We start from the raw sequence: 11,660 nt of genomic DNA, 5'->3' as shown, positions 1-11,660 counted from the left end.
TTTGTTGGTAGCAGAAGATAATACAAGGACATTAAGTATCCTTATGAGGACAGCACGGCCAGCTATGCATCCTGCTATATTTCGGTTACTTGTCCAGCGACGACGAGTTGGTCGGGGTGCATCGGATTTTAGTTTTGGGTGTGTTCATAAGAAATATCTCTACGATATTTCAGGCGGCGGAGTAGGTCGATGCATAGGTACAACTCATTCGTTTGTTTGGTATGGATCTGTACTGTATTTCTATTTTTATTCCAATCTATGAATTTTGTTTTATTTTCTTCAGTACAAAAATACAGCAAAAGCAAAAAGTATGTAATTCTTTTTCGACGTACCAACGGTTATCTCCTTATCAGGGCGGACGTAAAAACAGCAAAAAATGGACACGCCGGTAATCGAAACCGGGACCTCCTGAATGCAAATCAGGCGTTATACCACTAAACCACGCGCCCTTGACGAAATAATTAACTCATAGATTATCTTATCAATGGCGGGATCTGATGTACCGCTAATCAAAGATTCGTTTGATTGATCGCTTCAACATCACGTCTCTCTGGAAATGTTACGGTGGCTGTTTTCAAATATGCCCGAATGCACTCAACTATGTAACGTGAAATCGCGATATTCCGACTCTGTATTCTGTACTATCGCTCGATCTAGTTTCGAATGCCATGTTGATAAATCATGTCTAGTAAGAAGCACCCAAATTTGCCGTGTCAACTACTTACTACATTTCGTATAGTACGGGCAGCCAAGTCCCATTATGGCACTGGCAAGGGACTAGATATATGTCGCCATAGGTACGAGAAGAAACAAGTATAGCTCTCAAGGCCCGTGATATAAACAATGGATAGTATGAACAGATTGTTAGCCTTTGGACATGGTTATAGAGTACATAAACCTTTACGCTATAGCTCGGTAGATATAAGCCTCCAAAGGACGGCGTATGTGTGGATATTCTTTGCGAGGGATATTGGACCCACCCGACAAAAGAATTGCCCAATGATCAGAGTGGTGTGTTGATGAGGACAAAAAAAAGCTGGTCCCAGAGAGGCTCGAACTCTCGACTTCTGAGTTATTAGCTCAGCACTCTAACCGACTGAGTTATGGGACCACTTGTTGAAAACTGGGCGGCATAAGGCCTACATAAGGCTAATGAGTAGGCTCCTACAGACAATCTCCAGCAGGTACTTCAACCTTCGATCAAATCCGTCGGAAATTGGTATTTCTTTACTATCGAGTATTAATTGAGGTGTTAGCACAAAATAGGATACCTTATATCCAGCCTCTGTGTAGGTATGATAGAGAGTGTTGTATGGATCAATTGCTGGGTTGGGACTTCATCCTTCCTGCTACTTGTAGTTATATATTTTTGACTGCGAGTATATCGCGTGCATACAAGATCCCGATGGTCTTCAACAATACTAGCAACGCAAGCCCCGAGCCAGAATTTTGATGAACATAGTAGCCTAAATTTTGTTAAAATGTTAAAATGTTAAAATAAAAAGCTAAGCAGAAGGAATCGGTCATATAGATTCAAAAAAAATACATGTCGGATGCAAAAATCGTGGACTCGCCGGTAATCGAAACCGGGACCTCTCCAATGCGAATGGAGCGTTATACCACTAAACCACAAGCCCCTTTTTATTGGTTCCACTCTCGGATAAGCCCTACACGACCCATGGTTGCCGATGCCATATCTTCATCCGATAGTCCCCGATCGCGACAGCGACTCTACTATACTCATAACAGGCCAGCCGGTCTTGCTTCCCCATCTTTGTGTCTCCTCGATTAATTCGTGAATTCTCCGTGAATCTCTCAACCATGGCCCGCCTGTTCTAGTCAGCAATAAGCCCAGCGGTCCGGTGCGTAACACTAACAGAATGAAATAGGGCCAAACGAATTGACCCACACGGGCGCAGAATTGCTGAAAACCGCAAGAGCCGAGACTTGAATTGCATGATGGTCGAGCTTTTTTTCAAAGTCATTAATTCGATCAATTTGCTGTAGTGTATTCATTGTTGTCTGCATCGGCTCAGCAACGCTCAGGATGGCCAGGGCCGTGTGGTAGTATTGCAGGCTCGAAGCTGATATCGTCAGCTCACATAGTCCGTACATAAATGGGTATCATAAAGTGTCTATACCGTGCCATCCGCTGACAGTCCATAAACATGGGAAGCTGCTTTGTCCGTAGAGGCCCGGAGTACCAATAGGCTCGAACGAGGCAGGTAGAGATGCACGCCATGTACCGAGCTCGCCGCTGAGTGAGTGCCACTCGTGATGCTCTAACGGCGACGCATCTTGATCGAGGCATCGGTTGATAACTTTCCCCAGTAAGTACGTTATCCTGTTGGCGTGGTCATCCTCGCCCTCGATTGTTGGAGGGAGTTGTTCATGAGAGAGCTCTATCATAAGACTTCGTTTTTCTATAAGCGCCACGGTAATATCTTCTCGGAGGTAATTCCAGAAGCCGGCGCTGAGTAACCCCGTTTCAAGCCCAGCAGGCCGACTTGCTAACAAGGAGTATGATCCCTGAAGGTGATTCTGACAACTGACATTTTCTACGCCAAGTTAACACACACTACTAACAGGATCGGGGAGATACGCACGGGATATGATCTCATAAGATCGCAGAAGACAAATAGCAGCAAGTGTCTCGCCGGTCCGGAATTCATCTGGATTTTCCGTCAGCTGTAGCAGTGCCTGAACACTCTCGAGGTGATACGACTCTGCCACGTCCCAGAGGTCTTTCTTAAGGAAGCTCGAGCTCTGGCTCGCCGCCGCAAAGGCTAGAATGGCGCTGAGAAGAAGCGAGTTTTTCCGCGCACAAGAAGGGACTATGTCCCCGAAATGTCTTTTCCTGTCGTTGAGGTCATACCATCCGGCCAGATGCTCGATGTAGTAACGGAAGATCGCGGCAATTTGGGGATCTCGGAGTGCCTTTTTAGGATCTTTCGTCGATACGTACTCGGCGGATCGCGCCCTGGTTGTTAAGCTTTGGTCTGGGGTAGTGGGCGATCTGGACTGTTGCTCTCTTGCTGAACGGTTGCTCCACTGGCAATCTCGAGAAGCTTTTTGGCAGCGAAGACACACAGGTCGATGTCCATCACCTGTTATGAAACTTAGTCCATAGATCCAATGGAGCTGACTCGCCGGGCTCACATTTAATCTTTCTGGATCTGCATTGCTGACTATCTTATGTTAATCGAAAGCTTTATCAGAGCCAGATTGAATACAAGTGGGGTCTAGTGTACCATCCTAACAATGGAGAAATTGTGACATTGCATTAGCGTACTGAAGCAGCCCTGAGAGAATGGGCTAGACCTACTGTTTGTTAGAAAGGGTCGGGGCATGGTGGAGTAGCGAGCTAGCTGGAGCTCGCATTATCCTCGAATCCTCGCCGGAATGCAAGCCATCGCTAAATGCGTCACCAAGTGGATCTTTTTATTGCCACGAAACCTTTATAACCACTGTGTTAATAGGCCGACAGTCCAAATGCGAAATAAGCCCACGCACAATTGTACAATACACACGGCACTCCAGACCCCACTCAAAAACGAAATGCGAAGTGCGAAAGCCGAACGTTGATCGTCGACAATACATGGAGACATCATGGCAGACAGGACTATAAAACCCCCCTAACCCTGAAGATGCAAGGAGAGCATATTCCTCTGTACATATCTACTCAGACATGAAATAGACCATATTTAATTGATAACACTCCATACTTGTCCTTTCCTCATACGAACATGCAACACATCACCACCGTCGCTAGACTGTGCAAGCCTGCGAGGTTCTGCACGCAACATCGAAACATGTCAAGTTTCCCAACTAGCATCTCCCCCTCACAGACAGAAATCATGAACCGCCAACTTTCTCCGCAGAATTTGGAGATCGCAATCCGAAGTCTCCACCACGACGGCCTAGTCGTAGTGGAGAACGTCGTGCCCCACGATGCCCTGGACCGACTAAACCACAAAATGGTCGAGGATGCATGGACACTGCGGAATAAGGAAAACAGTCCCTTTAACTACAATCCCGGGAATATCCAGCAGGATCCTCCCCCCGTACGGAAATACTTTGACTCTGATATCTTCCTCAGTATGTGTCTGACGCCGACTCAATGTATAATAATACATACTAATAAAGGCCCAGATCCCATTGCAACCCAAATAACCTCAACGGCGCTAGGGCCCCGTCCAAAATGGACCTTCTGCTCTGGAAACTCAGCTATGCCACCTACAGCTGAAAACCCGCCCATGTCTCAGCCAGTCCATTCTGACGCGGATTTCGCCCACCCCACGCACCCGTTCGCGTACGTCATAAACATCCCACTGATTACTATGACCCCCGAAAATGGGTCCACAGAGATATGGCTGGGAACACATACCGACTCAGGACTACACATCCAGGAAGGAATGCACGGTGAGCGAGCAAGCGGGCGAATTCAACTGGATGCCCTGGAAAAGCGAAGAATGATCCGACCGCCGTGTCAGCCTGTTGTTCCTAAGGGCGCACTGGTCCTGAGGGACTTGAGGCTATGGCATGCGGGAATAGGAAATCAAACCGATGAGGTTAGGGTTATGTTGGCAATGAGTATGTCTCAGATTCCCATTAAAGAGCCGTCGTGGCTAATGATCGCAGTTCATTTCGCTCCGTGGTATCGAAACCCCATGAGGTTGGAATTTGCGGAGGATTTGAAGCCCCTGGTGGAGAATGAGACGGGCCTTGAGACTCCTGTCAACTGGGTCACGGAGTCGGAGGCCATGTCGCGGTATTTGAATAGGGGGTTTGGAAACTCGTATGATTTCAGTCAGAGGCCCTAGGCGGCTCCATGGCTGCTTTGCGGTGGGAGAGACTATAGTAGACAAAGTAATAAGACATAAGATGTTCTATTACTCGAGTTTTCTGATATATTCAACCTATGAACAATACAATGCCAATATGGTCACCGTCGCAGCTAGATCCACATTTTCTCTCATGTCAACTTACCATATGCTAAGAAATGGGGTAATTGATCCACCCTTCTGGCATCATAACTGTAAAATGGGAATTGCCATGTTTCATTGACCTTCGGAGAGCATAACGAATCACCACACACCCAACATTGTACATCAGCTATAACCTTTATCGCTGTTTGACGGTTAGATATAGATGGATATACAAGAAAACATGAGTAGGCATGAACCAGGTACTCACCCAATAGCTGTAGGGTCTGAAGCATGTTGTGTATATGTGAAGTATGGTATCTATATCCATAGAACCGAGTCAAACAGTAAGCACACTTATGTAGCTACATGTATTTGAAAGACCAATGACTTGCTCCTCAATGGCGTATCCCACTTTCCCGTCCAAGCCCACTACACGTGCATCCATACAAGGCAAGCAGTCTGAGTATGTCACATCCATTTGCACATTGTGCGGTATTGCCAATCTGTTCTCCCGGGTATTCAAAAGCCCTGATTAGTGGATCTATGTTCATACCGTACCGCCCATAAAGCAAATTGTCGCGGAGAAGTTTGACGGCATCAATATTCCCATTTCGCGCAGCAATAGCGAGCGTTGTATTGTAGTCCATCATATCCCACCAATGCCTCCTTAAATGGAGAGCCCACATCAATAGCCTCTCCTCCCTTGCACCGAAGTAGGGCTTGCTTAAGACGAATTGTAGAGGCGTTAGTCCAGTATCGTCTGGTTGAAAAGCCAGAAAATATTGATCCTGGGGTAGATTGGCCAGCAGGTGGTCTATTATCTCGGGGTCGCTATCTTGTCTCCTGACAGCGGCATGAAATAGATTTCTGGGATCCCAGGGCACGGAATATAAGAGCCCTAATCTCAGGAGTCGTAGTACCTCCTCCTTACTGGAATTGATACACAGCTGGTATACAGTTTCCCACCGTAGTATATTGGGATCCGCTGTTAAACTCTGAATCTTTTCTGTAGCGATGATTGAAAACCACTTATCGAGATATTGTATTGCCCACAATCTTTCTGCCAGCATGGGGTCGGATGGGATCGAATTCTCACAGCATGCGAACAATGGTCGTTGTGAATACGCCATGACTGTCTGTAGTTAGCATTGGTCTTGAAAAGTAATGCGATCGCTGTCTTTGATATGCAGTACAAGGAGATGACCAACAAAGAAGTCAATATGAAGTGATAGAGAAGAAAAAGATGTGAATGAACAAAGCGACAGTTATCCCCATTTATAGCCATTGGCTATCGAGGCAGTTTTCATCTGGCATATGTAGTATATGCACACCCTACAATGGGGTTATCGGGAACAGTCCATGTTCAAGACAAAAAGCCGAATGGAACTTTTCCATATTGACGGGTTATACTGTCGCCTATTAAAGTGCTTCTTTGTTAATAAGTGGAAACATCCATATTTGATCTGCTGGCTTTGTTAGTGTCACAATGGGCAAGGGAGTTCCAAGCTGTCTAACATTCTCAGCTTTGTAGACATACACTTTCAAGCTGGTGTTTGCGTTGCTTTCCGGATTAATTGGCTCACTGTCAGGTTCATACCTTGATATCGACTCAATCCGACTTCCTTCTTATACTTGCCCGAGCGAGTACCGGTAACCTGTTTTGGTATTCTCCTATCGATCCTGAACCCTCCTAATTCATCTGGATTCCTCCGTCATCAAAGAGCATAATTCCATAGCATAATGCCATACCAGCAATATACCAAGCAATAACATCCAAAACAAAACGCCAAACCAACACAATAAACAAAGAACAATTAAATCAACAAACAAGAAAAAAAGTCCAAACCAAGCCAACAAAAGCCAACCCTCACGGCAAATTCCTCTCCCTAAACTCCCTCCACCTCGCCCGAAACCCGCTCTTCTTCTCACCACTAATCTCCGGAGTACCACCCTCAGTTACGGCCTTCACCATTTGCCCACCATCCGGCGCCCTTTCGTGGCCGATAGACCCCGGTTTTACACCACTGCCGATGGACTGTGATTGAGGAACAAGCGTCGTCTCCTACATGGTATCATCCGTTAATCTGCCTTTCTGCAAGGCGAGCTCCCGTTCTCGGGCTCGACGCTCTTTCGCCCGGCGCGCGACGGCTTCAGCACCGCCTTTCTCGCCCAGCATGACCGTGCCCCCTGGGCCTGGGGTTATAGCGCTGTAGTCTAGGTTCCAGCCCATTTTATTTGGGTCTGTATTTTGGTATGTAGATTTAGAGGGACTTTATTATCTTGGGGGGTTTTAGATGGATTTGGTTTAGGAGGGATTATGTAGAGGCTTGCATATTTTCAAGGAAACTGGGGGCTGTTGAGCTATATGTGTACAAATGCGGCAGTGTTCCAGAAAGATGCAGCTTCCACTGGTTATGGGAAATGACATCATACTACTCCACCTGGGCAGAGGACCGCTCAGTTCCATGGGGAGGCGATATGTCGATCCTCTTGGCAGGCGTATTTAGGTCTCAGCAGAATATACTGTGTAGTGTTGATTGTGGGCAGGAAGGGTTGGATGCTATCTACAGGGACTTAGTGGCTAATTGTATTCCCTAAAGTTTTCTGGATAGTCTGGCAGACAAAACATTAAGTACGTAAGTATTGAACTATGAATATGAACGTTTACTGCGCCGGATCAAACACCTTCTTGAACGTCTCCAGAGTATGAGCCCAGAGCTTCTTTGGGAGATCCTCCGCCCGATATCCGCTCATGAGTTTCTCCTTTGCTACATTGGCCCCGTCGTAGTTGAGGATATACGATCCTCCGCCGATTTTCCCAGTCGAGGCTACGCTGGTCTTCACCCCCTCCACAAGCGGCATGCCTGCATTGGCCGGATCCTGAGGCGTCGCGGGCGGGTAAGCCGCGGAAGTCGAGATGAACAAGTGCCGCTCACCACTCTCCTGCGGGGAAATCGACATCGGACGCGATAGGAAGGTAACGATTGGGCCCGCGATCCAGCCGATGGTCTTGTTCATGAGAGGTGTGCGGACGATGCCGGGGAATACATGAACGAAGCTGATGGACGGGTACAGTGTGGCCAGGTGCTCTACAGCGAGGGAATTCATAGTCGCGGCATACGTGTTGGATTTCATGAAGGACCAAAACTTCTGTAAATCGAAGTTATCTTCTTCAATTTTGCCTTCCTGGCCGGCGGCTAGCACGCTCACGACGCGGGCTGGGCCGTTGGATGCGCCAAGTAGCGGGACGAGGTTGTGGACGAAGCGCATACGAGAGTAATAGCGGAGGACATGGTTGTTCTCCAGGCCTTCAGTTGTGTCTGCTTCACAGTCAGTGCCTGGTACTCAGATGACGGGATGTGTGGTTCTACTTGCTTTGCTTCGAGGTCGCAAGATGTCCCGTCGAGAGGAATAGTAGATCAATCGCCTTTTCTTTCTGCTTGATTTCCGAGCACACTTCGTCTACGTTATGGAGAAGTGAAACGTCCGATTGAATGAAGTGGAAGGTCCCGTCGGGATTGGCTGATTTGAGTTCCTCTAGTATCTTGGATCCGGCGGCTTGATTCCGTCCCACGAGGTGGATTGTCGGCTTTTTGATCGCCTTGGCTAGCTCCTTGGCTGTTGCTTCTCCGATTCCACTGGTTCCTCCCACGAAAACCGCGACGAAGTCTCCATCGCGGGCGTGGAGAGCGGCATTGGATTTGCGGACTTCGTTGATGCCCACCATGGCGTCTGAGATCTCTAGAGTCTGAAGTGGAGGTACAGATGCGAGGAGTACAACAATCCGAGTAAACTCTGAGTAATTCTTCCCGGTGATGACTGCAGTAATAGAGCTGCGTTTAAATAGAAGAACGGCGAGAATGACAGGTCGGTGTTCGGTGACGTTAAGTCCGAATGCCGCATTGGTAATGCGGCATTGCATCATCGTCCGCAGGTCGGTCGGCCAATGGTTGTCCGTGTCGACGGGTCACCTTACTTCCATACCCTAGTGAACGATTATTCCTCATCCAGGCCATGCATTACTGAAAGACGAACTGATCTTACCTGTCAGCTCTTGTCCTTGATATAAGCAACGGGTTGCTGCCAATATAGCTTGCTCCCAAACAATTTGGTAGTCAGAGGGGCCATTGGCACTGTAAAGCAAGAACACAGTTTCATTCTGGGAACCTATGCCTGTAAACTCCGTCGTTCATTTCCTCATTCAATCATTCATACATGATGCCGTAAAATAGAATTAGCACTATGATTAAGAAGGGTTTCTTCCTCAGGCACTGGAGATTTTCTCCCTGTTATCACGGGTGTTGATAAGAAAGCCCATCCCCAGACACGTGCAAATCACTGGTAAAAGATAGGGGCGGGAGAAAAGAACACCAAAACTGAACAATCATTCCCTGAGAATCCCAGGCCTGTAGATCGCAAGGTAGGAAGCTTAGCTAGACGATACATTCGCTGCTGATTTGAAGGCTGCCTCGACGTCAGTCAGTCGGAAGCCGGGGGCTCGTCCCAGAATAACCATCTTCTTCAAAAGCGCTAGTCTATATTAGCATCTCAAGGTTGGGATATTATTATTCAGAGCACTTACCCTGAACAAATCCGTCAATGTTAAGGACCCAGGTCGCTTGTCCTGTTGCGCTGGCTGTTTTATCAGAATTGTGCAGAGACGGCGATTTGAGCTCGGGACGATCATCTAAGTCCATAGGAATGTCCTTTGATTGATTCAGCGCAGTCTTTGGAGCATTCTCCTGATTTCCCGACGTAGGAGTGGCGAAGACACACGGTGAATCATCAAGACAGAAGCCCTTTTCTTCGAGATAGTCTTGGACATCACGGCAATCAAGCCAAGTACCATCTAACCCGTATATCTTAAGAAGCTCCTGTCTCTTCTCCGCTGACGGCTTATTGTCCATCTCCGGCGCGCTGCCCGGAATCGAGCCCAGCACTCGGCCCGGAAGTCTCATATTCTCGGGATACAAAGGTTTTCCATCAGGTTGCACCTGTGGGTAATGCGTGCCGGCACCGCCAATGCAGTAGAAAGGCACTTTCGGTCTTTCCAAAGGCTCCTTTGGGCCTGCACTGAGGAGGGTAGCAAGACAGCGGGCCATTTTATCCTCTTGACGCAGGCAGCTCACCAGACGGAAGACACGATAGATGTCCTGGGGGTCCGTTCGCGGATCGGTGAACAATTGGTAGGCGTACTCTATGCAGGATCGGTGGAGTCGACGAGCGAATGTCGATTCGTTATAGCTGTATGTGAAAGTACCACTGCCGTTCAATGGTCTTTCGATGTCTCTCGGGAGATTTCCCAAATATGAGCGATTCGCATATCGGACAGAAGGTGATACTCTAATGCGGTCACTTCCTGGTGGCTTGTAGAACATTCCACTACCCCCGGGGTTCATATTCATCGTGTATCCAAAGGTGGATGCATCGTTAGCTGCCTTTGCGGATGATAGAGCGGCGAATTCTATATGATGAAGCCCCGCAGCAGATAATGAGCTCTCAGTTGATGATTTACCTTCACGTTTTACCTGTGAGACGGTGCAGTTGAGTTGCTGGAAGAGATAAGGATGAGTGAGATTGAGATCAGACTGAACGGCCATGCGGTAGAATGTGGATAGCGATTGAGATATCCTGGCCATGCTTTCTTCAAGCTCCGAAACGCGTGTTTTCATGTCCTGAAACATGGCTTCCTTCTTCAGTCGGTAAGTCCTTTGTGCAGCCCGGATCTGAGCCCGACGGTCCTACTCTAGTATTAGCCATTGCCTAAAAGAATAATTTGCCACAGAGCAACAACTATACACTAGGAGAGGTATTGCCAGAAGCTTTTCTCGGTCTACCGCGTTTCCTCACTCGGTTCGCCGATGAGGGCTCGGGTGAGCTCTTGTCAAGAATCTGACCATGGTCCGATCCCGGCTCTGCACCGATTGCCTCCGATATGTGCGGGAACCGATCGGGCTGGTAATAGCGCGCCGAGAGCGTTTGAGACAGCAAGTAATCGGCCATGCTTACGGTTCTGCTCGGTGCTTCGGACGGCAGTAGGGTTGATTATATTTCCAGGGGGTTCCTTTTATAAGGAGATGATCATCTAGTTGGAATCCTCAAGGAGATTTATTCCGACTGAAGGTAATTACATGATAAAATCGCCTGATGCTTGGCGGCGGGTTGTGCAATGACCCAGCGAGATGTAGATTCTTCCTCTTGTGCCTCGGCTGATCGAATAATCTGCGTGGCTGATCCGAGGATCTTTTAAACGGGCCAATCACCGCCCGAGATCGTGACTGTGCCCTAGACGGCGGACTATATCGAGGTACCGCCGTATAGACATCCTGAAGGATCAGAGATTTAGACATGTAATTCATTCTATTTTTGATCGAATATATTCTTTACGGATTCAGCAATAATATCTCTCATCATCTGTATTAAAATATTCTAATTGTTGGCTACTTCTCACGGCAGCAACGTATCCATAATAGGGCTATCTAGGGTGTGGTCCAGGCGGATCAGACCATAGCCGGGGGGGTCTGATGATAGTGACCTTCTGGCCCCGGTGGGAAATCCCTTGTGAACCCTGATTGCCGCACTCTACAATCTGCGTTCGAATTAGTCACAAGTCTAGCCTGACATGTTTCAATATCCCGCTTGAGGTGCTTCTCTACATCGAGGGTCTTTCGATAACAATGAGATTCTAAATTTACGCCCCACCGTTAAATGAATACTGTGTTACTCTCTTCG

The 11,660-nt window shown here is 47.8% G+C and overlaps 5 protein-coding genes and 3 non-coding genes across 8 annotated transcripts; 1 reads left to right on the top strand and 7 right to left on the bottom strand.

The window, feature by feature from the left end:
• Positions 1–377: 377 nt before the first annotated feature.
• On the bottom strand, positions 378–449 carry BDV37DRAFT_t147. Its single transcript has one exon. It is a non-coding gene; the product is annotated as a tRNA-Ala (tRNA).
• A 588-nt stretch (positions 450–1,037) lies between these two features.
• Positions 1,038–1,111, bottom strand: BDV37DRAFT_t146. The gene has a single exon. It is a non-coding gene; the product is annotated as a tRNA-Ile (tRNA).
• A 454-nt stretch (positions 1,112–1,565) lies between these two features.
• On the bottom strand, positions 1,566–1,637 carry BDV37DRAFT_t145. Its single transcript has one exon. It is a non-coding gene; the product is annotated as a tRNA-Ala (tRNA).
• A 62-nt stretch (positions 1,638–1,699) lies between these two features.
• On the bottom strand, positions 1,700–3,350 carry BDV37DRAFT_295364 (uncharacterized protein; the record flags this gene model as incomplete). The annotated part of the gene is made up of 5 exons (XM_032089857.1): positions 1,700–1,830; positions 1,878–2,084; positions 2,142–2,558; positions 2,607–3,107; positions 3,326–3,350. The coding sequence occupies 5 exons, from the start codon at positions 3,348–3,350 to the stop codon at positions 1,700–1,702; spliced, it is 1,281 nt and encodes a 426-aa protein (XP_031939823.1).
• A 396-nt stretch (positions 3,351–3,746) lies between these two features.
• Positions 3,747–4,842, top strand: BDV37DRAFT_295362 (phytanoyl-CoA dioxygenase family protein; the record flags this gene model as incomplete). Its single annotated transcript, XM_032089856.1, has 3 exons — positions 3,747–4,098; positions 4,153–4,593; positions 4,642–4,842. 3 exons carry the CDS (start codon positions 3,747–3,749, stop codon positions 4,821–4,823), a joined length of 975 nt encoding a protein of 324 aa, XP_031939822.1. The 3' UTR covers positions 4,824–4,842.
• A 1,953-nt stretch (positions 4,843–6,795) lies between these two features.
• On the bottom strand, positions 6,796–7,158 carry BDV37DRAFT_284639 (uncharacterized protein; the record flags this gene model as incomplete). Its single annotated transcript, XM_032087539.1, has 2 exons — positions 6,796–6,919; positions 6,995–7,158. The coding sequence occupies 2 exons, from the start codon at positions 7,156–7,158 to the stop codon at positions 6,796–6,798; spliced, it is 288 nt and encodes a 95-aa protein (XP_031939821.1).
• A 434-nt stretch (positions 7,159–7,592) lies between these two features.
• On the bottom strand, positions 7,593–8,655 carry BDV37DRAFT_272813 (uncharacterized protein; the record flags this gene model as incomplete). Its single annotated transcript, XM_032084948.1, has 2 exons — positions 7,593–8,248; positions 8,304–8,655. 2 exons carry the CDS (start codon positions 8,653–8,655, stop codon positions 7,593–7,595), a joined length of 1,008 nt encoding a protein of 335 aa, XP_031939820.1.
• A 781-nt stretch (positions 8,656–9,436) lies between these two features.
• BDV37DRAFT_252432 (bZIP transcription factor) lies at positions 9,437–10,983 on the bottom strand. Its single transcript, XM_032082420.1, has 2 exons — positions 10,728–10,983; positions 9,437–10,669 (listed from the first exon to the last, which is right to left on the bottom strand). The coding sequence occupies exons 1-2, from the start codon at positions 10,929–10,931 to the stop codon at positions 9,494–9,496; spliced, it is 1,380 nt and encodes a 459-aa protein (XP_031939819.1). The 5' UTR covers positions 10,932–10,983; the 3' UTR covers positions 9,437–9,493.
• Between the last annotated feature and the right edge of the window lie 677 nt (positions 10,984–11,660).

This window comes from Aspergillus pseudonomiae, assembly GCF_009193645.1.
Source record: "Aspergillus pseudonomiae strain CBS 119388 unplaced genomic scaffold BDV37scaffold_50, whole genome shotgun sequence".
Lineage (NCBI taxonomy): Eukaryota > Fungi > Ascomycota > Eurotiomycetes > Eurotiales > Aspergillaceae > Aspergillus > Aspergillus pseudonomiae.
This window is presented reverse-complemented; position numbering and strand designations above follow the sequence as displayed.